Raw genomic sequence first — 25,795 nt, forward strand, 5'->3', positions numbered from 1 at the left:
ATTAGAATAAAAAAAAGGTTTTATTGGGACTTCTCAGATGGAAGATTGTTTAAAGCAGCAGTTGAGGGCTAGTTCCTTGCAGTTGTGGGACGTTGTCCATACTGACATACTACACAGCTGTCTTAAACTGTAGTCTGCAGGAGCATACAGGGAGAAAGGGCATACTTCACTAAAGGTATGAAATTTTAGTCTAAATGAATAAACAATGTTTCATTCAGAGGTGAGCTAAATGGCTGATTTAATTTCTAACAGGTTCATGTCAATCTACTTCTAATGGAGGCTCGGATGCAAGCGGAACTTCTGTATGCCCTTCGTGCCATAACTCGCCACTTAACCTGACGCGTTCGCTGGGCAGGAGTAAAGGAGTTTGTACTGAGTATGTAAAGACCTTTTGAAATAGATACACACCAGAAGCTGTTTGTGATGTAGCATCAGGTTATTCAATTCTCTAGTGTCAAAGTTAAGCCGTGCTTCTTGGCGGCTGTAATGTGCAATGACGTGTTTTATTTTCTTGATGCTTAACATTACTAATGATAACAAAAGTAACACTGAGGAGCACTACTCTGCATTGTTTCCGGCTGGATTTATGCGCAGTGGTCAGGATCCTGAAACTGTTTTTATTATATCCAATCCTAGCGCTTTGTTCTTTAAGCACTGGAGTGAAGTGCTTAGAGACTTCTTTTTCCAAGCAATCATTTTTCAGATTAGTGGAGTCCAGCAGAAGAGGAGTTCTGCCTGTCCTGAGAACGTACTACCATGTCGTGACTTGTGACAGTGACACACAGGCTGTGTTGCATTGAAATGCCCACTGGATTCTTCTGTGTCTCCTGGAGACTGCTGCCAGTCACTGTCTTACTACAGCAATTGGAGGTGATGCGAGATGTGGATGCAAACATCAAGCACACTTTAATGTGAAATTAGTCTTGATAAATCCTACAGCATGCTACTGAAGTGTGAAATTCATCTGCTTTGTCATGCCCCTTCCCAAGAGAAGAGGTCTCACAATTTGCCATTTCAGTCACACTGTGTTTCAATCATGCATAACCTTGTTTTACTGACAGTCACCCTCGGTTGTCCTGACAATATCCATGCTCATCACATGTTGCAATTTGTTTAGTTGGCACCTATAAAGTTAATACGCAGGCTGACCAAAAATAGGGTTGTGGGGTTTTTTGCACTCTCTTCTTTATCAATGTTTTAACTAAGGAAAGTAAAGGAAGGCTAGCATATCTATTCTTTCATATTGGATGTATAGAAATTTAGTTCCCATAACTTTTTCATAGCATGACATTGTAATATTCAAAGTTTAAAAAGTTTCTATGCATTAGTGTGAGTGAACAAAGAAAAGTGCAATATTTAAAAAGAAAGCAAGCTTTTTTCCCTGATATGCCACTGCTAAAGTGTCCTTCTTACATAGCCATAAAGAAATTTTAAAACCAAATTTCTTTATTGTCTAAGGCCTAGCAGTTTTGTTTTAGCTTTTATGGCTTAAGACAACCTGATACTGAGATGCCAAAGCATCCCCAAAACAAAGCATTTTTGGACAACCAGTAATATTGGGGAAGGGAAGAAATAAGCTGCCAAAAATGTCACACTTTTGTGCTGGTTTTTGTTGCTTTTGACTAATTTTTAAGAGCACAAAATGTTGATATTTATAGCTTTATTTTGTATTGCATTTAATGAACCAGTGAAGTGCCTAAAGAGATGCTTAAACTTACCCAGTAGAACACAAGTTGTCACTACTTCAACTTTTGTCTGTTGGTTTGGACTTTTCATATTTCTTTTGAGGAGGGTGACCTTTATTTCTGTGGCATACATTCAGAACTGGACAACTTTGTTTTTAATGTTCCATTGGATTGTAGAAATTAATACAGGATTTTTTTCATTGGTGATTGAAGAATAGTTAAAAAATACTACCAGTCATATTTTAACCTTTTTCATTTACAAAATCATGGACCAGTACTCTACTAAAGTTAGTTTTCTCTTTTCTTTCCTTTTATGATCCTTGCTGTGATTTTGCATGTTAGTTTTTCCACTTTACCTGTCTGTTCCAGATTGGAAAGCTAAATGATTGTACACTTTTCTGCACTTTCAGACTGCAGACTCTGCATGTGAAAACCTTTTGAGGAAGAAATCAGTAATTATTTTTTAAATGTCATTTTGGCTATTTAGAAAACTACCCAACAGACAGCATTGGACTGTCTTCTAGAGAGAGCACTGGATAGACCATCAGATTTATTTATCTTGTATAGCTAACTGCAAAGATTTCTCAGAAGCATTGAGATGCTCATATGTATGAACTTAGATTAACTTTCTAAGTTGTTATGATCATTTTTCCTTCCTTTTGTGATTGTAGTGGCCATTTGCAATGGCTTTTGTGCATAAAATAGTTCTGCTGAGAGAAGTTTTCATACAATACTTTTGCTTTTTTCAAGTGGTGGAAACTGTTCAATACTGTTTTATATTCCTTTGTTTTGAAAAGTCAAGTAGTTCTCAAGAAGCACAGTTGAGCTCTGGGAAGGAGGTGAAACTAGATTTGGGGAACTAATATGATGGCTTAGTTTCCCTTCAGAAATGCAAAGATTCCTGGAGTGGGTTGAGTTTTATGTTTGGAAACATGAGTGCCTTTACTTCTTTCCTTATGAAATATACTTGCCAGCTCAAATGCCTTCTGAGCAAAGTACATGAGCAGATTTGAAATACAGAAACCATAAGTGGATTGCTTCATAAAATTTGTAGTAAACCAGTGTTTTGTTTTGTTTTTAAGGTGCCATATTAAGTCACATATGGCCTGCAAGACATTCCACCATAGGAAATGTCATTGTACAACTAGTTTGCTATTTCTTTTTTCCTTTTTTTATTTAATGCAAACTTGAAACATCTGGAAATGTTTTCCATGTGGCATTTTTTTTCCAAGTATTGCATTTACAGTGCAACAATTTATAGCCTAGTTTTTATACTTAAATTTTAGATTTTTAATAGATGTTTGTTCAGAATAGGTGTTTAAAGTCACACAGTGCTACCATACTCTTTATGCAGCTTTAGGTTCACACTGTGCCAAATTTTAATGTGCAAATGTTCTTGGATTTTTTTGCAATTTTAAGCACTCATGAATGTGAATCTTCACACTTTTTTCATTAATATTTTTCTTAAGAGTACTGTAATCATTGGAAGTGTAGATACTCTCCCTCTGAGTTCCTTTACTGGAATTGTAATTACCAGCATTGATGTTATTCTACAAAATCCCAGGCATGACCAACATAAAAACAAAAGGTACAGTCTACTGAAGAGAAAGCTGGGTAGGTAAAATTAACCAGATAGCACAGGGGACACTGTAGGCAGAGAACAGAGTTTCGAGCATGAACAACTTCCTATCATTGCAGAGTCACTTCAGAATTTATGTTGTGATAGAGCAGATCCTTGCTGAAATTGCTCCAGCTTTGGTAATGAAGAGAAGTGAAAAAGGTGCCAATTGGAGAAAGCATTTGCATTTCCCAGAATACTCTACCCACAGGTGAACATCACAAGAGTGTCATCATACAAGAACAGAAATATTTTTTAAAACAGAAACAATAATTTTAAACTTAGGTGCAGTTTGTGCAGATAGCAACTGCAGCTGGTGCTGTAGTATCCTATGGGAACTTTGGTGAGCTGTAAATGGATTTATTTTCATCAAGGCTGAACTGAAACATGTATCCTTTCCCCTAAAGCCTTCATTAAAATGAAAGTGATAGAATAGGCTGAGTTGGAAGGGACTGATCAGGATTGAGTCCAACTCCTGGCCCTGCACAGGACAGCCCAAGGGTCACACCATGTGCCTCAGAGTGTTGTCCAAGTGCTTCTTGATCTCTGTAAGGCTTGGTGCTGGGAGCTTGTTCCAGTGCCCAACCACCCTGTGGGTGAAAAACCTTTCCCTGATATCCAACCTAAACCTCCCCTGACACAACTTCAGGCCATTCCCTCAGATCTGTCACTGGTCACCACAGAGGAGTGGTGACCAGTGACAGATCTGCCCCTCCTCTTCCCCTCATGAGGAAGTTTTAACTGCAGTGAGGTCTCCCCTCAGTCTCCTCTCCTCCAGGCTGAACACCCCAGGTGACCTCAGCCACTCCTCTTACGGCTTCCCCTCAAGGCCCTTCATCATCTTCATTGCCCTCCTTTGGACACTCTATAATAGCTCAGTATCTTTCTTATATTGTGGTGCCCAAAACTGCACACAAGGTGAGCCCCCCCACCCAGTGCAGAGTCGAGCAGGACAATCACCTCCTTTGACCAACACCTTGATCCTTGAAAAGGATGTACTTTCAGCTGTAAGAGTTAAAGAATTGCCACTATCAGTCTTCTTTGTGTTAAAAAAAAAGCCTTTAAGGCCAGGAAAATCAGTGATTGTAAACAATTATATGTGTAGGTCTCTATAAATTTAGAACAGATCAGAACAGAACAAAAAGGAAAGCATTTTGTTGCTCTGTTACTTGAGTGCAAAAGGTCAAAGCACCATATTCTCCAGAAGTATTTTTGTTCGTAGTGATGCTGATAGATATTTTCATGGGATTTGAAAAAAGCAGTTAGCTGCCTAAATTTCAGTGGGAATTTAAACACCTAGGCACTCAGCAAAATCATAGCAGGTGCCCACTTGCATTTTTGAGTCAGATTTTTAAAGAAACTTAGTCACCTAAATTCAACAGAATAAAATTAATTTCCATAGAGATTAAAGGAATAACATGTACCAGATCCATGTGATTTGCAGCAATTGTTAATGAAATGGGTTGTTTTGGGGACTTAATATAGGTTTAAAGGAATCTCTCCCAAAGCAGTTAAACTAAGCTGCTGCTCTTCCAGAACAGATTCTCAGTGTTTCTCATGCATATGTGTTTCCCATGAGCATAGGCATGCATTTCAGTCTTGTGTTCCAGAATTTGGACTCCTTTTCAGAACAGCTGGATTATTTCACTTCTATTTGCAGAATTGATTCATTGGTGGTAGTAAGTGGATAGCTTGTGCCTGGACTAAAAATTTTTGTCTAAAAATACTCCAGATCTTCTTGATCTCAAGTAATGTTCTTCCAGTTACTTTCCTTAGAGGTTTGGATCCTTCTCTCATAAGTAAGGGGTGATGTTGCACAAAATAAAGGAAGAGAGGAGTGGATTCATTGTAAATGAACTTTCCCCTAGTGGATCTGAATATAAAGCTGTAAGAATTAGTTTTCTGTTTAGTGATCATTCCATAAGCTCCACAAAAGTGTCAGTTTTCACTATCTGAACTTCAGACTTACTGTCCCTAATGTCACACAGCACTATGTTTGTCTGAAGAGATGCATCCACCAGCTTTTCTATATTTAGGAATTGTAAGTGAAAGTTTTTACCTCCAAGAGAAAATTAATTCAGCATTTCATACCTACTGCATAGGTCACAGGTGTGGGAAATGAAGAGAGCACAGTAGTATGAGGAAACTTCAGGAGCATCTTGATCAGTGTTAATTTATTCCTTAGAGCATGTTTCCTGGTATGTGGTCATGCTCCTGCTCACCCAACACACACCAGGTCTCTTTTGCAGACATTTAATCCTTCTGCTGCTCATCAAGGGCAAAAATGGTCATTTTTCAGCCTGTCACCACCCCCGTCCTGCACTGAGTGCTTCCTGTCTTCCCAGTTCACAACCCTAAGCAGCCATGCAGGGACAGCCTCCCAGCCTTGACCTTGAAAACAAGGTTCCTCTATCAGCGTTTGATGTTGAGTGCAGAGGCTCTTTCCTAGGTTTAGAAACACCTACTGGCCTAATTAGGTTATTCCTGGACAGAAAAATTCTAAGTGTGGTTTGAAAGGATGAAACTCAGTATATTTAGGTAGCATTTGCCAGTAGCATGTCAGAGCCCATCTCTGGAGTTACGGTAACAATCCAGTGGATCCACTAAGGAAACCATTTCTTTAGTGAAACGCCCTATGTGTGCGCTATTCGACTGTGCAGGTTTCTCTTGAGGACATCTAATGGGGGATTTGAGGTCCCCTTGTGCCAGGCAGGCTTAGAGGGCCATTAGGTCAGCATTCCCTCAGGTGCCTAGCAGCCGGACACTCTGCATCCAGCCTCGAACAAGTGGATTTGGGTTTTTCACTTATCTATGGGAAAAAAATCCAAATGCACACCATGGAGTGGAGTGGCTGCTGGAGACAGGCAGGGTTGGATGTTTCTGCAGGTAGTATCATCAGGAATTGTGAAAAATATGAACCTGAATTCTGCCCTTGTTCCCGAGAGTAGTTAAGAGGTGGTACTGAAGATGCCAATTATTATACTAATTGTGGGGAGCAAGCCACGCTGTTGGCATCAGGAGGTACAGACCACAGGCACTCTCGAGGGGACACAGCCAGCACAGGAGGAGTTGATGTGTCTGACAGTTGAAGAAACTTCACTGATAGGTCCAAGAGTTTCTTTTCTATGCCTGTGAATCAGGGAGATTTGCTTACTCCACAGATGGAACAGAGGAACTTGCCATTGTTGAATTGCATTTTCTTGCCCCCCATCAGCCCTTTAAAGGGAGTTTTCAGGCCAAATGGGCGAACCACCAAGCATTGCGTCTTCAGCTCAGGGGTCTGATGGGCAGTGACAGCAGCAGGTTGAAACACGCACTGTCAAAACTGTTTCTCATTCCTCACTTCATGCTCATGTCATGCCACCAGACCCAAATCTCTTCCTTCCAGCTTGGCTGCCATGTGCCCAGGTGGCTGCAGGAGCAGCTCACTTAGGGTGGTGGGTGATGCAGCTGCTTTTAGGGAAAAAATAATAATAATTAGGCTACAGCCGTTGGACTCTGCAAGGCAACACAGTCAGAGATCTTTTCACAACTGTGACCAGAACTGGATATAAACTGTAGTTTAAGAAAATAGGAATTATGTAAACTTGAAATCTCTTGGTTTTACCCTTTCCTCCTTTTGCTGGAAAGCCACACAATGAATGTATATGCTTTATCTTTCTCTCCAACATAACTGAAAATCAGACTGCCAACTCCTTGTTTTGTATTAGCCTTTTTTTTTTAAAGAAAGAAAAGTTTGTGAGCAATATATGTAGCATGCTGTGAACGTCTGTTTTGATCTTTATAGTTACTCTTTAATCCATCAGTATTAACACCAGTTCTTTTTTGTGTTCCCCTTGGTACTTCGTATGCAGTGTAAGCAGAAGCTGTGATTGGCTTTGCAGTCCTGTGCCATGTTACTGTAACTCCTTGATTTTTTAGGAAGCACCTGACTGTGGGCCACCCTGGGGCAGGTAGCGTGCCCGTACACGACTGCCACTTTTCGGTCTCTTGTACTATGTATAGTTTTAAGTAGAATAAGCTTTTTAACAGAATATTGATGCGGTTTATGAGTCATGCAGGCTGCAAGTGTCTGGTGTGTGAGAGTCTTTGTATTTATAGTTGTTGGGGTTTGGGTTTCTGTTTTGTTGTTGGTTTTTTGTTTTGTTGGGTTTTTTAATTCATAAAGTAGCAAACTTGATAAACATAGCCACTTTAAACTGCTCTTGCTAAACAGACCCTGCTGTAGATAAAATACCACTGTATATACAGGGAGGAGTGCCAGCTGTCCTCTCTGGACTGTGGGTGAGCTGTGCCCCTCTCTGCAAAAAGCTGCACAGCCACCCTGTGTTTGACCACATTTGGACCCAAACACCAGGAAGGTTGGGGTCTGGCATGTGTTTCAGCCCCCTGTGCCCATAAGCCTGCCACTGGCTGCCCCCACACTCTGCTCATCAGTGCATGGAGGGGAACATGAGCCTTGCTGCCATGAGAGGCATGGACGGACCAGCTGCTGGACCACAAACATGGTCATGGCATTTCTGCAGCTGAAAAGCTTCCAAGCCTCTTTTGAGTGCAAAAATTAGCCCTTGATTTGCTGTCTGCAGAGCCTGGCATGTCTGGGAAAGAAGCAGCATTGGTTCCCCATTGGCAGCCGTGGGTCTGAGCACCCTTGGCTGGGGTGGCAGGCAGGGCAGAGCGGGGCAGGGCAGAGCAGGGCAGGGCTGTGCTGTGCCCAGGGAGGGGCATTTCATTGCATCTCTCACCTCTGGCCCTCTGGATAGGGGGTAAAATGTACCCAGCCCAGCAGCTCTCAGCTTCTTGCCTTCTTCTGCCATGACCCCACAGGTGTTTTGGGATGGAGGGTTAAGGACAAAGCTCTGGTCCTGCTGCTCCCTCCCATCACCACAGAGTGAGGAAGCGTGGTAGCTCAATGGGTTCTACAGTCCCTACAGCATCCTGTGGGCAGGTGGCACATCACCTGTCCTGCCTCCCGAGCCACCTGCCCTGAGCTCTGGAGATAGGCTACAGGCTGCATGCTTTCACAGGAGGTTTGCCTGCAAGGTGAGGCAGCTGCCAGGAGCTCACTGTGGGTTCCCACAGCAGCTTTCTTCATTTTTTTTTGTTGTTGTTGCTGGTTGGGTTTGGTTTTTTTCTGCAGAGAAACAGACTGACCTAGTGGGATGGATTTTTTTTTGTGTGTGTGACTTTTGTTAGTTTTTAAGTTACCCAACTTGAATTTATCTGGACAGATGCAGAAGGAACTTTTTTTTTGTGAGTTAAGAGACAAAAACGCATTTTTAAACAAAGGAATCATGTTTTAACATTTTAACAGCAATTCATAAATCTGCACTTTTTATGAGGTTTTGAAAAATCTATTTATAGGTACGGAACAATGGGGTTTGTTTAAAACTGTATCGCATTTATACTTGCTGAAATTACTTTCATTGTTATCAGTAGGAATTTCATTGGTTAAATAAAATGGATAAAACCTGTTTCCTGTTTGAGCCATCATTTGCCACACGCTCGGGAACAGGTCTTTGGGCAAGAACATCCTGTGTTTTGGGACAAAATCCAGTCCTCAAAGTGTCTTTCCCCTCCATGCCCTTGTTGTGTGTTTTAATCTACGTATTATTTAATACAGAGATTATTTAATTCCTCTTCCAGGGAGCCCTGAGTGAACCCTACAGCAGCAGTGAGTGAGAAGCATAAAACTGTGAAGGAAATGAGAGAGAGGAAATGTGTGCCAACAGCGCTGGCTCAGGGCAGTGCCAAGCTTATCTCGCAACCAAATTGCCCCCAAGTCACCAGTCCTGCCCTCTGCCCCATCCAGCCCCCAGGGAAGGGTAACTTAGAGCTGAGGGATCACCAGGGCAGTTTGTCCTGGGGGAGATACTCATCTCCACTCCAAAGAGACAAATCTTGTTAACACAAACTGCTGACCTGGGGTGTTTTGGGTGTATCTTACCCTCCAACTGCAGGATGCTCACCTGACATGTCCTCACAATGGAAATATCCCAAAGTTCTTTAGAGTTCAGTCAGAAGTAGTGTGTGCCCCAAGGAGGGCTGTGACCAACAGCCTTTACCTGCTGGCATCTCTACCTAGTTCAGCTTCATCCTGCCCTGAAAAATACACTGATCACAATAAAATAAGTACATAAATAATACATATTATTTATATAGATAGATATAGATACAGATATATACAAAGTGCTTATTTATTTGCTGTCAGAATTTCAAAACACTGACACTATCTGTCATTCTAGGTCCAGGCAAAGCTTCCAGTCCCCTTACAGGTGCTGTGGCTGTCATCTCCAGGTGCTGGTGCAGCTCAGGACTGGGAGCGGTGACCCTGTCACCAGCACCATTGTGAAAAAGATTCAATATTCCTCAAAGCCAAGGGCTGCTGAGGAATTCCTGCTTTAGTCTCTAGAAGTCCCAGAGGACAGGTGAGCAGCAGGGCAGGAAGGTTCCCTCCTCAAGCAAGCCCTGACTTGATTTTGGTCCCTGCACCTTCCCCAGCATGTGGTGTGAGCGCTCTGACAGGTGACCAGCACAGGCAGAGGACAACCCCACTCCCAGGCACCTCGTCCTCACCCCTCAGACTGGTTCCCCCCAGAAAATCCAAAGCCAGAAACATCTCTGTGTATTGGTGATTCCCCATATCTTCTCCTTGACTATCCACCCAGCTGCCACAGCTGTGCTGCCATCTACCCACTGCCTCCTGCACCCGCATTGCTCGCCCTGGAACAAGAGACAGAACCCAAGAGACAGAAGAGCAGTGGCAGACAAGGGACCTGCCACAGGGATGCTCATGTGACCATGCTGGGTGGCTGCAGGACAGGTGATTGCCCCCTGGATGTGACCTCAAGCACCAGCTGAGTGTGGCCACCTCCACCCTCCCAGACACATGAAAGAAGCTACAAGGAGTAGCAGGGTGAGCAGCTGCAAGTGGGGTGACATCCCACTCATGGCCTAAGCAAGCCCACACCTGTAGGGTTGGATTTTCACTTGTGCTGGTGTCTCCTTCTTCCCAGCATCACCTCAGGCTCCTCGTGCTTCCATGGCACTGGGAAGAAATGGTGATCATACCCAGACTCCTGTACAGAACCATCAGTGGATCTGCACTCCCAAGTGTAGGTGAACTGCTGCTGAAGTGCACCCACCAGCACGACTTCATTCCAATGATACACTCTAAATTAGCCAAAATTATAAGCAATGTGGGAGTGTACAAACTCCCCCAAAAAACTTCTAATGGGGTCATGATGGAGCAGTCTCATGAGGCACTTGGCCAGCGGAGCAGAGGCTCTACAAACCCGAGCCACAGTTAACAGAGGTTTTAAGTAACATGACTCATAATGCTAATAAGCTCATGTAAATATCATTGATTTTTTTTAAGCTTTTAAATATATAAAAGAAGATAATCACTGGATTTGTATTTCCTGCTAAATTAAAACCTGCCCTCTGTGTCCTCCACATTTGGTTTTGTTCCTGGGCTTTCTTCAGGCCCTTGGAGCAAGCAGGAAAGTGCTTTTGCAGAGGGGAAGTTTTCCTCCTCCTCCTCCTGCCTGCAACTGGTGTTCAGAGTATCAGCATATCTAGCCAATAAAATATTTTGCCAAAAAACATATACAGAAAATACAACAAAACGTGATTTCAGTCAAAACGGAAGAGTTTTAGCAATAGTGACCTGCAACAGTAAATGTTGACTTGCCCAGGAAGGAGTCCCCCAGCAGTTTGCTGCTGCAGTGTGCAACCCCACCCTTCCCATGCCAACCTCACAGTCCCGTGTCTCTCATGATGCACTACAAGCACCGTAAGAAGAGCTGGGCTAGGGAGATGAGGCTCCCTGGATGTAGGCCCTTAATTTGCCTTGCTAAATTACCTAGCTAATCTCTCTTGGCTCCCCTTGCTGCCCGTAGAGAGGGAGAGACTCCACCAGAGGGTGACATCTGCCCTGAATTACCTCCTGGGAGATGGATTCTCATCCACACGGTTGGGATGCAGCCTTTGGCTCACAGAAGATTAAACTGCAGCTCATATCTGCAATACAGCACAGTGATACTGAAAAGATCAGCTGAAAACACTGTATTAGATTTAAGCTAGTCCCTAGGCTTTTTGTTTTGCAGTTTTTTGCTGCTGAAAAACAAAACAAGAAGATCACAATTTTTGGAAAAAAAATTAACAGAAGCATCTGATACAGGTATCATTACCAGCTATAATGAGTAGGCCTGAATGCAAATCCCCACAACTGCAAGAGGTCCAGAACCTCAGTGCTGCACCCCTGGGAGTCCCTGCAGTGCCCACAGGGTACCTTGCAGGAATGCGCTCTGTGATGAACATCTGCATCTGCTCACAGCTGGGAGTGGGAGATGGAGAAAGAGTGAGACTTTGAATATGCTTCTGAGCGAGAGAAATAAATAAGAGATACCAGGTCCCAGATAGATCCCACACCACCAAACCTCCCTTGGATTAGGGATGGGAGTATGACCTGAATCATTACAGGATCTGGGGATGGACAAAACTGTCTTTCATGATGGAGCCTGAGCACCTGTTCCCTTGTCCTTGATGACACTTGAAAGGAGTTTGTAACAAGGAGTGGTGTGTGTCTCATCTCTCAGGTAACAACAAGTGACGGGATGTGAGGAAATGGCCTCAAATTGTGCCAGGAGAGGTTTAGAGATTAGGAAAAATTTCTTTACCTAAAGGATGCTCAGGAATCAAACAGAATGCCCAGGGAAGTGATGGAGTCACTATCCCTGGAAGTGTTGAGGAAATGTGTGGATGTGGCACTTCGGGACATGGTTTGGTGGTGCACTTGGCAGTGTTTGGTTAGTGTTGGACTCAATCTTAGAGGTCCCTTCCAACCTTAATGATTCTGTCCTTTATCTGAGTTGGCATCCTCCTTAACTGGTGGGATGATGACCCTCATAGACCATTTGCACCCCTCTGACACCAGGATGCATATTGTTACCATTCAAACTTCTACAGCCCTGGGCTCTGTGCTCTCACAGATCCTTAGAAGGCAGCCCCTTTGCTCCACATCTGATACACATCTCATTTTTTAAGAGTGCAGTGGTGTTTTCAAATGCAGACTGTCACTGACAGTGCAAAGGTGTACAGTTACATCCCACAGATGGCTTAGGGTGAAGGATAAACTCAGCCACCCCACAAATGCGCAAGTTTATCATAAACTCAAAAAATTGTGGGCCAAGTTCTCTGGGGGTTGGAATCATTCCATGCAGGTCAGGGCAACTCATGTGGTTGAGGTGCACACAATTGTTAATTCCATCTGTCTCAGTGAGACCCCACACAAATCCCTACCCCCACCCAAATGTGTCTGCACACATTGTGGGTCATTTCAAGCAGCACTCGGGAGGCATAAGAGCCTGGTATGAGTCCCACCTGCATGGAAGGACTTAGTGACCCAAGAGCCTTCTTAGGGACTGTGAGAAAGATCATCCCACTTGTACCATCATTTGTGTGAATCACATTAATGGACACCTCAAAGGTCTTCGTGGGTGGAACAACCCCTATCAGCCACCAACCCAGCTACGCTTCACTGGCCTGAGCTTCAAGCATCGAGATGAGATGCCCAGGTAAAAGCCCTGTGAGATACTTAGACTGAATCAAGAGACGCCAGTGCCTGCAGAGAAGAAATTTTAAATTACTACATTTGGGTGGTACAAATCCAGAAAGTGATGTCTCTGCGAGTATACTGTATCATCCCTCTGGAGCTGCTCCACTTATCTCCGCAGCTTGCTGATGTCAGGACCAAGCAGAGACCATTTCATGGCCCTTACTGTTCACTATTTAGCTATTGGCCATGTGGTTTCATAGAATCATAGAATGGTTTGGGTTGGAAGGGACGTTTAAAGGCCACGTAGTCCAACCTGAGACATCTTCAACTAGATCAGGTTGCTCAGAGCCCTGTCCAGCCTGACCTTGAATGTTTCCAGAGCTAAGGCATCTACCACCTCTTGGGCAACCTGCCTCAGGGTTTTATTCATTGTAATTTACTGTCATTGTAAAAAAAAATAAAATTCTTCCATATATTTAGTCTGAAACATCCCACCCATCTGCTTGTCTTCTCCTACCAAGTTTCCTCCCATGCTCACTAATGTGGTTCTGCCCACCTGCTGCAGGTCCTGCCTTTGGTCCATAACTGTCTTCTACCAGTAGGTACTCAGGGTTCTGAAAAGTCATACAGTGACGTCTGCTCCAGATGTCCATTCCTCACCATGTTAAATTACAACATCAAGTTATTCATGAAGATGATACTGCAGAGGATTCTGAAGCCTCTGCTTCAGCTTTGCAGGCAACTTTCCTGGTAACTCAGTAGAAAATTGTTTCTTCCTCCCAGGAATACTGTCACAATTTCAGTATTTTCGGAAAGAAACAGGGTGTTTATTTTACATCCTTACAAATGGGAGAAATTACACATATGCTAAGATGGGCCATGGCTGAAGGAGACTCCTCTGAGATGGAGACAGCCATGTTCACATGCCAAACCTACTGTTAGGCAGGAGCGGGTGCTGAATGTCCTCGTCCAAACTCTAATCCAGACCCTGGGCTGCTCTTGGATGATTCTCATCCTTGCTTGTTCCAGCCTGGACCTGAAAAACCTTTTCCACTAAAAATGGTAAATTGCCATGAAAAGAACTGTTTGATAAATCACCCCATTCTGACAGGATATATTTCCTTGGAGATTTTCCAAACAGCTGTAACACTAACACCACTGGAAAGTCTTTCAGCATTTCTGCTTGGCTGGAAACACCAGTTCTGTAAAAATCAATGGCAGATGTTATCCTGTGTGAGATCCATTCCCAAATCAAAGTCAGTCCAACAGTCCAGGAGATTGTGCAGCAAAGGGAACTCATCCCATGCCAAACCCACAGTATTGCAACCTCACTAACACACACACCCTGGACACACCTCACCACCCTCCTTGCTCCCAGACACTCCCTCCCAGCCAAACGAGTTACACTGGTATTTATTTTCGAATACCTCTTCCATTTTCTGGCACTGACTACACTAGAGAGATAACCTGTGACCAAGCATGGCTCGATTCCCTGCCAATCAGGAGCAGCTCCCTGGCTGGAGGGAGGGACGGAGCGGGTGATGGAGCTCCATGCAGAAGTGAGCAGCTCCAAAACATGCAATGGCAGCAGAGGTGTGACCCAGAGGCCTGAGCCCAGGGCTATGATTGAGGGGTGGTGCAGCCAGGGCTGCTGAGTCCCTCTGCCATTATCGGTGCCTGGCCTCAGGGTGGATGCAGCAGAGACAAGGGTCACCTCAAGGTGCAGAGACCCATGTCGAAGCTTTGGGTGACCTGATTGAGGCAGAGATACCTTCCACTAGACCCCTTGCTCAAAGCTCCGTATAACCTGCCAACTGGACTGTTTCCAGTGATGGGGCCTGCACAGCTTCCCCAGGCAACCTGTGCCTGTGCCAGTGCCTCACCAGTTCCTACAGATCTGAGATGGATGTAGACTCAGCTGAAGGGGATTCATCTGCCCAGAGAGGTACCTGAAAAACGCAGGTGCCAACATCAGGTTTGCTCATCCCAGGATCTCCACACTGTCAGTGAAGGAAAATTGCCACTTTTAGGGAGTGCTTGTTCTCCTTCTGGAGAAGTTGTGACAAAGCGGGTCCAGGGTCTGGCACCACACAAGAAGAGTTTCTCCCTGTCGGCTGAATCAACTGGCCACCATGCTGCATCCCTGGTGCATCTCACCACATCTCACAAGAATCAAACAATCACCTCTCCTGGCACATGCAGAGCTAAATTCACTGCCTGTAACCCCTCAGCTTTTACCTGTGTATTCTGCAGCTTAATGAATTGAGTCTTAGAGGGCTTTAAGAGAGGAAAGGTGTTTTAAAAGCACAAAATGGCCAATAATATCAGATGTCAAGCTGTAACAAAGAAAAACTGTGCTGCTAGTGCTTTTTTGATTAGTCAGGGCACCCTGGGTTGCATTATCTCATTTGCCACTATGACAGAAAGTGATACCAGCTCCTCTTTGGAAAAGCCATTTTATTTTGTTGAAGCTGTATGTTTCCAAGGATAGAATAAAGCTCAGGAACCATAAATCATGCCTAGATAAGAACAATCTCAAACGATGGTTTGTAGCAGGATCTTGTTCTGTGATAATTGCACAGTGTTTGAGGCATTTCCCATCACCTACTCAGACATGCTGCACAGAAGAAAAATGCCCCATGCTGGTTACAGTTCTTAGCATTTGAAATCTGAGCGTGTTAACAATTTTAATAAAACTGCTCCACATCTGCCCAAATCCCACAGAGCTGCAGTGCCTTAGATTTCAAGGACTGTCCACTTGCAGTCAGAAGTTACAGGTGCAGCAGAGACCTGCTGGCCTGACCTGAGCTAGGCTGGGTAGCAACTGTGATGGAGATGTGGCAATCCAGACCTCGTGAGTGCCCCAGCTTTGCTGCCTCTCAGCACATGAGCTCCCACATACTGTGACTGCTGCCTGCAGTGGAGATGCTGGTGGAGCTGGGACACAGGGGTTGCTGGGTTAAGGTGTGGGGAAGCTGCTGTGGGTGCAGAACCCCCAAGTGCATCACTGGCTGCTGCGCAGCACTGCACAGCTACGATGGGTCAGAGATAAGGCCACACAGAAGGCACAAGACAGGGAGCTGTGGGGGCAGCTGCCTCCTCCCCAGTGCCTGGGCTGCATTCAAGATCTACTGCCATGATATGAGCCTTTAGAGGCTGTAGGAGATTCTGGGTTCCCCAGGGTGGGGTCCCTGTCAAACCACTCTGGCATCTCCTGGGACCTGGGCTGGCTCCTTTCCTGCCTTGACAGCTGCCATGCAACTTAAGAGGAGTTCTGGGGTTGGGACAGGGTCTCATGAAGCAGTGGGAAACCAGCTCTGCATCTGTGTTGGCAGCAGAGAAGGCATGTAAGAATGAGCAGAGATGCGAAGTTTAGTTTGGAGAGCATCTGCAGGCTGCTGTTGGCCTGCTAGAAGCAGTGACCAGGACCTTGCCCCTTGCACCCAAAATCCCTGCAGTAAGGCCCTGCTGACTTTACCCATATGCCATATTAGCATACAAAAGCTGCCTTTCCTGTTGAACAATGTCAGCGCTACTTGCATACTTGTGGCCCACAAAGTATGAGACAAAGAGTCATCCTTTCTTGCCACTCATCTCAGCACCTTCCCACTTCATCTCCATTGTTAGCAACCCCGACTTTGCCATTTGCATCACTGCTGAACAGCGTGCCCACTGATCAGGGTGTGCTGATCTGGGACATGCATATGCACCAGTGTGCATTGAAGACAGCCCCTGAGCAAAGGAAACTACTCTTTGTCCCTTCATGAACCAGCCAAATCTCCTTTTCCTCTGAATCCATCCACCCCCAGAGAGGCAAAGCTGCTGTATTAGTAACTGAGTTTTCTTCAACCCAGGACTGGCCATACCAACATGGCACCACTGAGTCCGCCATGGGATGGCAGAACCAGCTTGCTCACTCCTGGGACTCATTATGAGATGCTGTGTTGGTTCCACACCAACCTGACGCTGGAGAGAGGGACAGAGATGGGGATGAAGGGAAGGAACCAAGCATGCAGGACTCCCAACTGCCTCTTGGAGTCCGGCCAAAGTAAACGCTGTTGAGACCAAGAGTCTCTATCCTGCAGGCAACTGCACTAAGAGATCCAAAGGCCCGAGAAAGGGCAGCACCCCTGTGCCCTCCGCCAGCGGCAGCAGATGTCCCTGTCCCCCTCACAAGGCTGCAAACCTCTCATAGTCCCCTGCAAAGCCCCTGCATGTGCCCCAGCTCTGGTGTCAGATGTGAGGGACATGGCTCATGCTGGCAGGGAGAAGGGGTGAAGAGTGAGCAGAGAGGATGAGCAATGCAGAAGAGGGGCTCATTCTGCCTCCCGTATTAAGGTGTTTGCTTGTGCATGGGCTCACTGGATGGGTGTTCACACTGCAAAACAAGGGCAGCATCCTGGGAAACCCCCCACCTCCCACTGGACAGTCCATAGTATCCTGTATGATTCAGGAGCAGTCAGCTCTCAAGGGAGGCAAAGCAGGTGGCAACAGATTCGAGGCCAAAGGTGTGACTCCTGGATGCTGCTGGGCTTTGGAGGAGGCACAAGGGCCTCACGGCTGAGACATTCAGGGACTTAGACCATCAGAGATTATCACATCTTGAGGATTAAGGTGTTAGACCTTCAGTGGTCACTAAGAGAGCAAGGAAGAGTTGGGGGAATATGGCCTTGGTATGGCTAAGGGAAAATGCTTTCCCACCATGCAAAAAAATGGGCAGTGGGTCTTTCCTTGCAGCAAGATCTACTCAATTTCAGATGCCTGGAAAGGCCTGAGGACTGTTAGATACATCCAGTTGCATCCCATCCACCAGTGGGACCCCAGTGCAATGAGCAATGCAAACAGCAGAACCTTGCCACCATTCCACTCTGCTCCCTGCTGTTTCCCAGCCCCAAGTCCTTACACTCCAGTCTCCTTCTCTTTTCTTCAAGTCCCAGAAAACCCTCTGTAACTGAAATCCTCCTCTGACCACCATCACCTCCTTCTTTGCAGGGTTGGGCTTCTGCAGAGCTCACTGCCACTGTGTAAGGCTCAGTGACATCACGGCTAGAAAGAAATAACCTTGTACCACATTTAGTTAGCATCTTGACACCTGCAAATCACAGAAACTTTATGGCCTGCACTGATAAAACCCAAACATTTTGCAACAGACAGAATTTGAGTTACAGTAGTGGTAGTCCCCAGCGACATTGCCTCAGCCCTCCCTGTTATTCCCCAGTCAGCTCATTATTAATGTCACTACAATAAATACCAGAACAAAATTGACAGCGTTTGGTCACGTCTCTTAAAGCATTGTCCCACTCCTCTTTCAATCCGTGTGTTTGCAGCCTTGGTTTCAATCCTTATCAGTCATCAGAGGAGCCTTTAGGGACAAACCGTTTGACTATGTGACCAGCCAGGTAATAAAAGCCATGCAGAACTGCAGCTGTGGCATCAATGACAAGAGAGAAGGTGCCCCCAATCCCACTGGCCATGTCTTTAAGGACAGAGGGAATGGCACAAATGGAGTGGTAAGGGAAAGCAGCAAGGTGAAGCACAAACCCCACTGGGATGCTCAGGATCCTGTAGGTGAGGGATACCACATCTTGAACAATTTGCAGGAAGCCTAGGAAGATATTGATGATGACCCTCCCCACGTCATAGGGGATGCTGATGAGCACCATGCTGATGGCCTTTAGGTAAGACACCAAGCCACTCCACAGGCTGTAGAGTCCATCCAGAACTGTACCACAAACTCGCTTGACAACAAGCCACAGAAAATAAAACACAAATTTCACCAGCTCCACAAAGATGTAGATGAGGAGTTCCAGAAGTTTGATGAAAGGGGTAGCAATGATGCCAGCCACTTTTCTCACCCAGCCACTGTCTTTGGTCTCCTGGTTGTCAGTTGTTCCTGCTTGCTCTCCAGAGCGGATCTGACTGACAGCTTGCAATACTGCTTCTTTTTTCTCCTGGTTTTGTTTGTTTTCCCCACAGCTGCCCTTGAACAAGTGAACTCCTGGTAGGTGCTGCTTCTCCAGCTCTCCCACTGTGAGGTCCACCAGGCTACTTTCATCCTTAGTTTTTTTCACTAGTCCCAGAGACCATCCCTCTGGAGCATCACAGCAGGCTGCCAGCCAGAGGCTCTCTGGCACTGACACCTTGCCTTTAACTTGGACACTGGAAGGAATTGCACCTGCAAGGAGATACAGATGATCCTTCTTGGAGCAGTGAGGGATCAGAGCTTGCTCCACTACCTTTCCAATGTCTCTGTGCCAGCTTTTGCTCAGAGCTGGGCTTAGAGGGACAGCATTCGTGAGCGTGTAAGTCGCCATCTGGTAATCCTTCTCATTAAGCACGCTGGGATTGAGCAGCCCTCTCTCATAGCCAGAACCCACATAGTCTGAGGTCAGGGCTTGATTTGCACCAAGGTTGGCCACAGTGCCAATGATATCGGCTTCATGTACCATCTCATGCAAGTCATTTTCTGGATCATCTATCTGAAACAGTAGAAAGAATAGTTACTGGATGCAATTCACCTTTCTATATAGCAATGTATAAAAAGTGGATGCAATTCAACTTTCTATAAAGCAATGTATAAAAAGGACCTTGAAGTATCCTTTTCATTATGACTGCTACTACATGCCACACTTTGGATCATACTCTGCAGTCCCTAGTTACTTTCCCTGCAGTGCTTCAAAGGAGTGTATTCTCTGTTTAGCTTCCCTGACAAATACATTGGTTTAGGCTGCAAAGGATACTTGTAGTTTCTCCAGTCTGGTCCACAGCACAGCATGGCCTCCAGAATCTCACCAGCCATCCTGCACCAAGCCTCTAACTTTTGGGTTTTTTTCTAGAGAGATTTGAATAGGTGGCTTGATTCAGAACTGTGTTCTCACCTCCTGTGATGGTGGTCTTGCAGTTCATTAAGAACCTACCACCTTAATTCAGTCCCTCTAAACTATCAAATCCCAGCCACAGTGAAAAAAGAACAACCCATGGTATATAAGGTGCCTAGAGAATGCATTTACCTCTCACCACTTATTGTGTAAGAAGCCAGAATGAAGCCAGGCACCATGTCAGGTGACCTGAATTTCCCTCCCTTGAACAAGAGACACAGCAGTGAGCACTCCTAGGGCTCTCACAGGACTGGTCCTTACTAGTCTGATCCTCCTGCCATTAATAGCCTGAACCGCAACCTTAATGACCACGCAGCTTCTGGCATAACATGGTCCCATGGTCCTCGATGGAATCTGTGCTACCTGCTTGTGTCTGGAGTGCTGTGGAGCCAGAGGTAGCAATTACTGCAGCTGGAATTTGTCCTGGAGTCATGCAGGAGGGGCAGGGTGGGGGGAGACAGTAACAAGCAGTGGGAGGAGAAGCACTAAATGTCAGGGTGTGTTCAGGGCTTTCTCAGGTGGCCGCAGCTCTGTCTGCTCCATAGTCACTCCTATTAACACTGCCTGCAGCCACTCCAGAGGGCTGTGCCAGATTGTCATTTTCTTCCCCAAATTAGAGGGTGAATATGTTGGTAAAAGCCTGGGGGTGACAGATGATCTGCAGCAGTCACTGCTTCCTGCAGTCTCTGTAGTCTCTGTTTCAGAGGCTGTGGTCCTCAAGCTCCCAGCGCTGCGCTTGCCAAATTAAACCTGCTGCCTGTGCCCCAGCCTAAAAACTGTTTACTGCACTATGGTAGTCAGTTCATAATCTACCTTGAATCACTGCCCAGTCATTCCCTGTCCCTTGGTCATCCTGCAGTGCACTTGGACAGACATCCAACTACGTCCTTCCAATCTTACGCAGTTTGCATCCTCTTAGTGCCGCATCACCTCCTCACAGTTCTGCCCAAGCCTGTGCTAAAGTCAGGGTGAAAGGATCAGTGCCAGCAAGTGTCAGCAGCTGTCTCCCACTCTCACCTGGGAACTGAGCTCTGGCTGGCCTACTGCATCAGCCAAACCTCTGCAGTCAAGGCACAGGGCTCCCCCTCTGCACCAAGCCTGGTCACAGTGCCAAGACTGGCCTTTGCAGAGGGCTGCACTGCCTCCACCTCCAGCTACAGAGGCTTATTGCTCTTCATTTTGAAGCAGCTGATGCTCATGGCTTCAAGACTGGAAGGGTCACAGTGAGTGCCATGTGCTGATGCACAAGTCATAGCTTTTTCTAAATGCACCACTAAAAAATGACTTATTCTGCATTACTACTGACTTACTCTGCTCCTCTTGCTCAGACATCCCAAACATTCACAAGCTGCAGTTGGCTGCTGAGGCCTGACATTTTGCATTCCATGAAATCACTGTCTCCTCCTGCCAACTCCCACTTCCCCATTCTCCCTGTTCTGATGAGATGATGGCATGCTATGGGACAAGGGATGCACCTAGTGTGCTTAATTTCACAGTACCAGTGAGGAGAAGAGGACACAGGTGTGAGGCTGTGCCCAGGAACTGCTCTCAATGGTATGACCCTCTGGAGCTTTACACCCGCGCAGAGACACTTATCCTGTCTCACTCCCATGTGCCATACGACAGGACACACAGACCCAAGATGGATCAGCTCTGCCTCCTGGCAGAGATTCTCAGCCTACATTAAAGGAGATGGTATAAACCTAATTTTTCCCTCCTTATGAGCTGCTACATACGAATCTTGAGGTGCCTATCAAGAAAATATGTCCCGGTTACCTGTCCAGCTGGAAGGCTTTTGCACATACCATTGGGATTGTTTAGGTGCAATTAAAACAGAACGTGATAAAAATGCAGCTGTGTGCTGCTCATGTGTAAGGCTCTGACATCACCTAGTTATGCTTATAATAACTCATATTATGGTTTGTAATAACTCATGCATAACTGAGGTTTTCATGCCTCCTCCAGCTCAGCCCCAAGGCAAGCTGTCTCCAGCACTGCATCTAATCTGCATTGCAAGCTACCTTTCCTCACTGATGCAAAAAGCTTTTGGCTGGTGTCACCCCCAAGCATATCTGTGTTCATGGAGTCAGCCATGAAGCCACCTGTCCAAATAACCTGGAACAGCTCAGAGCAAGATCCAAGTAGACAGGTAAACACCTCATTCAGAGGATGGGGATTTAAAAATAAACTATGCAGCTGAACACCTGTATGGATGTTAGCACATAGCAATACTGATGTGTGTCATTAAGTGCAGAGTGCAGTTTCACAAATGGGGTGGCAGAGGATTAAAAGTATGGCAACACAGAGTTATTAGGGCAGGCAGCTTCCATGGAGTTTGGTCATTTAACAAGACAAGTCAGTGCTACCTCCCACCCTCCCCACCCTCACAGGTAAGATTCCAAGTGAACTTCAGCATTCGACTACCCTTGCTACTGCCTCAGGCAAGCTTACACCTTTGATTGCAGTGGAAATATTTCATCCAAACTCAGTGTGGGATTAATTTCTCAGGGAGGAGGCACAGTGCATCTTATGCCAAGGTTTCTGTAGAAGGACATGGCTCTAGAAGTACCTGTTTCTCTTGACTCTCTACCAAGAGAGATGGCAAGAGCCACTCAAAGGTAGCTGTACTATAGCTGCACAATCCCACCTTGGTCATCTACCTGGTGGTACTCATCAACCAAATGAAAACAACAAGGTGTTTCATCCAGGCCCTCATACATTAGGACAAAAAAAAGCAACACCAGAGTCTTCCATGTCGCTCTAAGCTACAGAAAGAATCAAACACAAGACATTTTCAGACAACCAAAATGAGATGAGGTGAAACACACCTAAGTGACTTGCTCTCAAGCCCTAGGAAATCATCGGCAGAGCAGGTTTTCAGACGTGCATCTAAGGGAGTCTCATCAGTATCCTACTCATCAGCCTACCCTTCCTGCTCTCTAATTTTTCACTAATTGCTGAATTAATTCCCTGTTTCTAGCTGCCAATTGGCAGTGGGTGGCACTGACATCCCTCACACTTCTCACCCAGTTACTGCCTTTGTGCTACATTTGGCATTTGTTTCTCAGGCAGACATTCCTGAGGAGGTATGCATGCAGGGAGTGAGACAGTGCCCTCACCACTTACATCATTATGCCCCCCCAAAAACATAAGACAAGCCTGAGGCCCTCACCACAGTGCTGATTGTGCTTTTACAGTGATTTCTTTCTGTTTGCTGTGTTTCTGCATCTGCATGCCACTGTGCAGCTGAGGCAGCTCGTATCCGGCTATCCCTGTCTTGGCGAAGAAATTACCAAGAAAATCAGCAATATAACCTCACTGAGCTATGCTGCAGTGTCTAGAGGGGTGTATGTACTTATTTCTTGAGTTATATACATTTTTCATAGTCCTGATTTCTTCCGCCCACAGTTTCTTCTGAAGACTTTTTTCTTAGTACTTTTCTGTCTCAGATGGAGGTTCCTGCAGTGAACTGCAGAGGTCCTACCTCCTATTTCTGAGACACCTGCATTTCAGCAATGGGTGAAGGGGACCCATTAGTGTCCACTAACAATGTAAACCTGCAGAGAGGCTCTGGAGAAGCCAGAACAGCTAAAAGTAACACCTGGTCAATTATTTTGGCGGCTGCAATAGGGTTTTGTGGCAGACACACAAGATTTGGGACTCTAGAGTGCTGGCAGGAACAAAGACAAGGTGAGGAGTAAAGACGGAGTAGGGAGGGCAGAGAAGCCAGATGGAGGGAGGTGCAGGAGAACCAAAGTTGCTGTGGAGGGGCTGCCCACTGTTCTATGGCAGAAACAGCTTTTGAGTGTGCCTGGGCAGGTCTGGAGAGTCAGACCAGAAGGAGCAGCACCAAGTATGGGGGCTAGAGGTGATGAAAGGTGTCAGTGACCAAAGGCAAGTGAGGAAGGATCTCATCTAAGCAGCTTTACCTCACTGCCTTCATGGCATTGACCAAAAATTCTTGCTCACCTAGGTCCTCTTTGTGCTTTAAAAATTCAGCACCCTTCTTTAACTCCATAATGGTAGAGTCTGCAAAACACTTCCCTCTTTTAGAAGGGCAAGCAGACACCTCCCACAGCTGCCTGTGAAGTGGAAGGTGAGCAAATCAAAAGACTCTTGGGAACTCCTGCAACTCAAACCCAGCCCAGAGAGCAGGGAGACAGTCCAAGGTGAAGACAGGGTTTGTAGGATCTCCTGTCTTCATTGCCTGTGGCCTTAGTATCTTATCACCCCACATGAGGAAAATAAGCACAGCAGACAGTCTCCTAGTAAGAGAGGAGAGCTTTGATTCTGGCAACATCCAGCACCTGAGGACCACACTCCCAACACACTGCTCTGACACTTCTGCCATTTCTGTCCTGACAAAGCACCCTTCCACACTTATAAATCTTTCCTGAGCTCAACAGATGGTGTACCCTGATGTTTGCTACAAATTTCCACACGATCACTGCTGAAAAATCTGAAATACATGGAGAAAAAAAAAAAAGGTAAAGAGTACCTGTTCTCTTAGGGCACCAGCAATTTTTTAAGGATTTCCTTTAATTTTAACAGCCTGAAGGCCTTGCTTAAACATGTCAAGTGTCAGGGGAGACAAAAACCACTGAAGCTCCAGCTAAATTCATTATATGCTGCATACTTCTGACCTGACTGAAGCCTGCATGCTCCAGGACACAGCAACTCATTTCCCTACCACAGTCTGCAACACAGGGACACACCAAAAAGCTGCGGCATCAACTTGGTGAACCACAAATGGATGTTTTATCTCTGCTCAGTGAAGCTAAAGAACTCCTATCAACACTGCGATCACAGTGGCAAGAGAACAAACTTCAACGTGCCACTGCGATGTTTAACCCATCGGCAGTGCTCCCTGCCCCCCGAGAGCTCGCTGGGCAGGACAGACCCATCGGATGGTGTCAAAGAGGACTTTCCTCTCCCCTGCCATTGCAGCAGCCTCCCGGTTTTCATTTTAAGCTCCCTGGGACAACGAACTATTTGTCTGCTCAGTTCCAAGCACAAAAATAAGTTCTGTTCATGTTAAATTCATACCAACAGAAGTTCAGCTAGCAGAGTTCCTGCCTCCTTCGCAGAATCGTAGCGCCAGCTTCACCCCGGAGGAAACGTTCACCAGGAACACTTGCTTTACAGCAAAGGAAAAGCTGACTTACCTGCGGTTCAACCAACCAGTTCTCCTCCTCGCTTTGGGCTGGCTTTGTAAACTTAAAAGCTGAATAAAGAGGGATTTTGTCCTTAGTACTGTAGAGGGTTGCAAAGCGTGGCTCTTTGTTGTATTGCTGACAGATTTTCACATGGAACGGCTCCGTAAATCCTTCGGGAGGCACTTGTCCAGGGAAGAATACGTTACACTCTGCAAAACCAGTTTCATCCTCTCTAACAACTCTGCCCCGGGAAAACCCTGGGAAAACTGAGATGCAAAGCAAAAATACAATTGACGTCTTCATGGTCCACTCCCTGGAGCTGAGTGAAACTCCGTCTGCCTCCGCTGGGTACGGCAAAAGACCTATGCTCTGAGACCATGCAGCAGCGAAGTCAGAAAGCGTCTGGAATTCGGGTGTAGCGTGCGAGGGAAATGAAATCCGAAACCACGGCCGATCCCTTGGGGAGCCAGCGCTTTCTGCAGCGAGCTGTGGAACCGAACGTGCGCCAAGGCTGCGCTGACACACGCTGCGGACGCGAACTGCCCGCGGGAGACAATGCCAAGCAACCTGGAATCATCCGGCTCGCTGGGAAGAGGAGGAGGGAAGCCTGTGGCAGTGCAGGGCAGGAGCTCAGCAGCACCGGCTGTCCAGGCTGGGGCTCAGTGCCGGCGGGGGTGTGGTGTGCTGCATTGCAGCAGTCCCCGGCAGGAATTTTGGCTGACACAGCCAGAAATGTTCCCGGAGCTGTCAAGGGGGATGCTGCAAAGTCAGATTCCCCACCCCAAAGAACATATGAGTTGCCCTCTCCAGCTGCAAGCCCGGACAAAGGAGGGGGAGAGGAAGAAGAGAGGTGCAGACATTGTGGCTGCTGGGAACCCAATTTCCCCTTCTTGGGGTGA

General features: G+C 46.1%; 2 protein-coding genes across 3 annotated transcripts in view; one reads left to right on the forward strand and one right to left on the reverse strand.

The window, feature by feature from the left end:
- Nucleotides 1-8,777, forward strand: part of SESN3 (sestrin 3) — a 46,127-nt gene extending 37,350 nt beyond the window's left edge. For both annotated transcript variants that reach the window (XM_071555422.1, XM_071555430.1), the window contains exon 10: nucleotides 253-8,777. In XM_071555422.1, the coding sequence (XP_071411523.1) occupies nucleotides 253-339 (87 nt within the window). In that variant the 3' untranslated portion in view covers nucleotides 340-8,777. The remainder of the gene's footprint in view (nucleotides 1-252) is intronic.
- ENDOD1 (endonuclease domain containing 1) lies at nucleotides 8,580-25,553 on the reverse strand. The gene is made up of 2 exons (XM_071555442.1): nucleotides 24,906-25,553; nucleotides 8,580-19,341 (listed from the first exon to the last, which is right to left on the reverse strand). The coding sequence occupies exons 1-2, from the start codon at nucleotides 25,197-25,199 to the stop codon at nucleotides 18,208-18,210; spliced, it is 1,428 nt and encodes a 475-aa protein (XP_071411543.1). The 5' UTR covers nucleotides 25,200-25,553; the 3' UTR covers nucleotides 8,580-18,207.
- Nucleotides 25,554-25,795: the final 242 nt, after the last annotated feature.

This window comes from Pithys albifrons, chromosome 1 (genome assembly GCF_047495875.1).
Source record: "Pithys albifrons albifrons isolate INPA30051 chromosome 1, PitAlb_v1, whole genome shotgun sequence".
NCBI classification, from domain to species: Eukaryota; Metazoa; Chordata; class Aves; order Passeriformes; family Thamnophilidae; genus Pithys; species Pithys albifrons.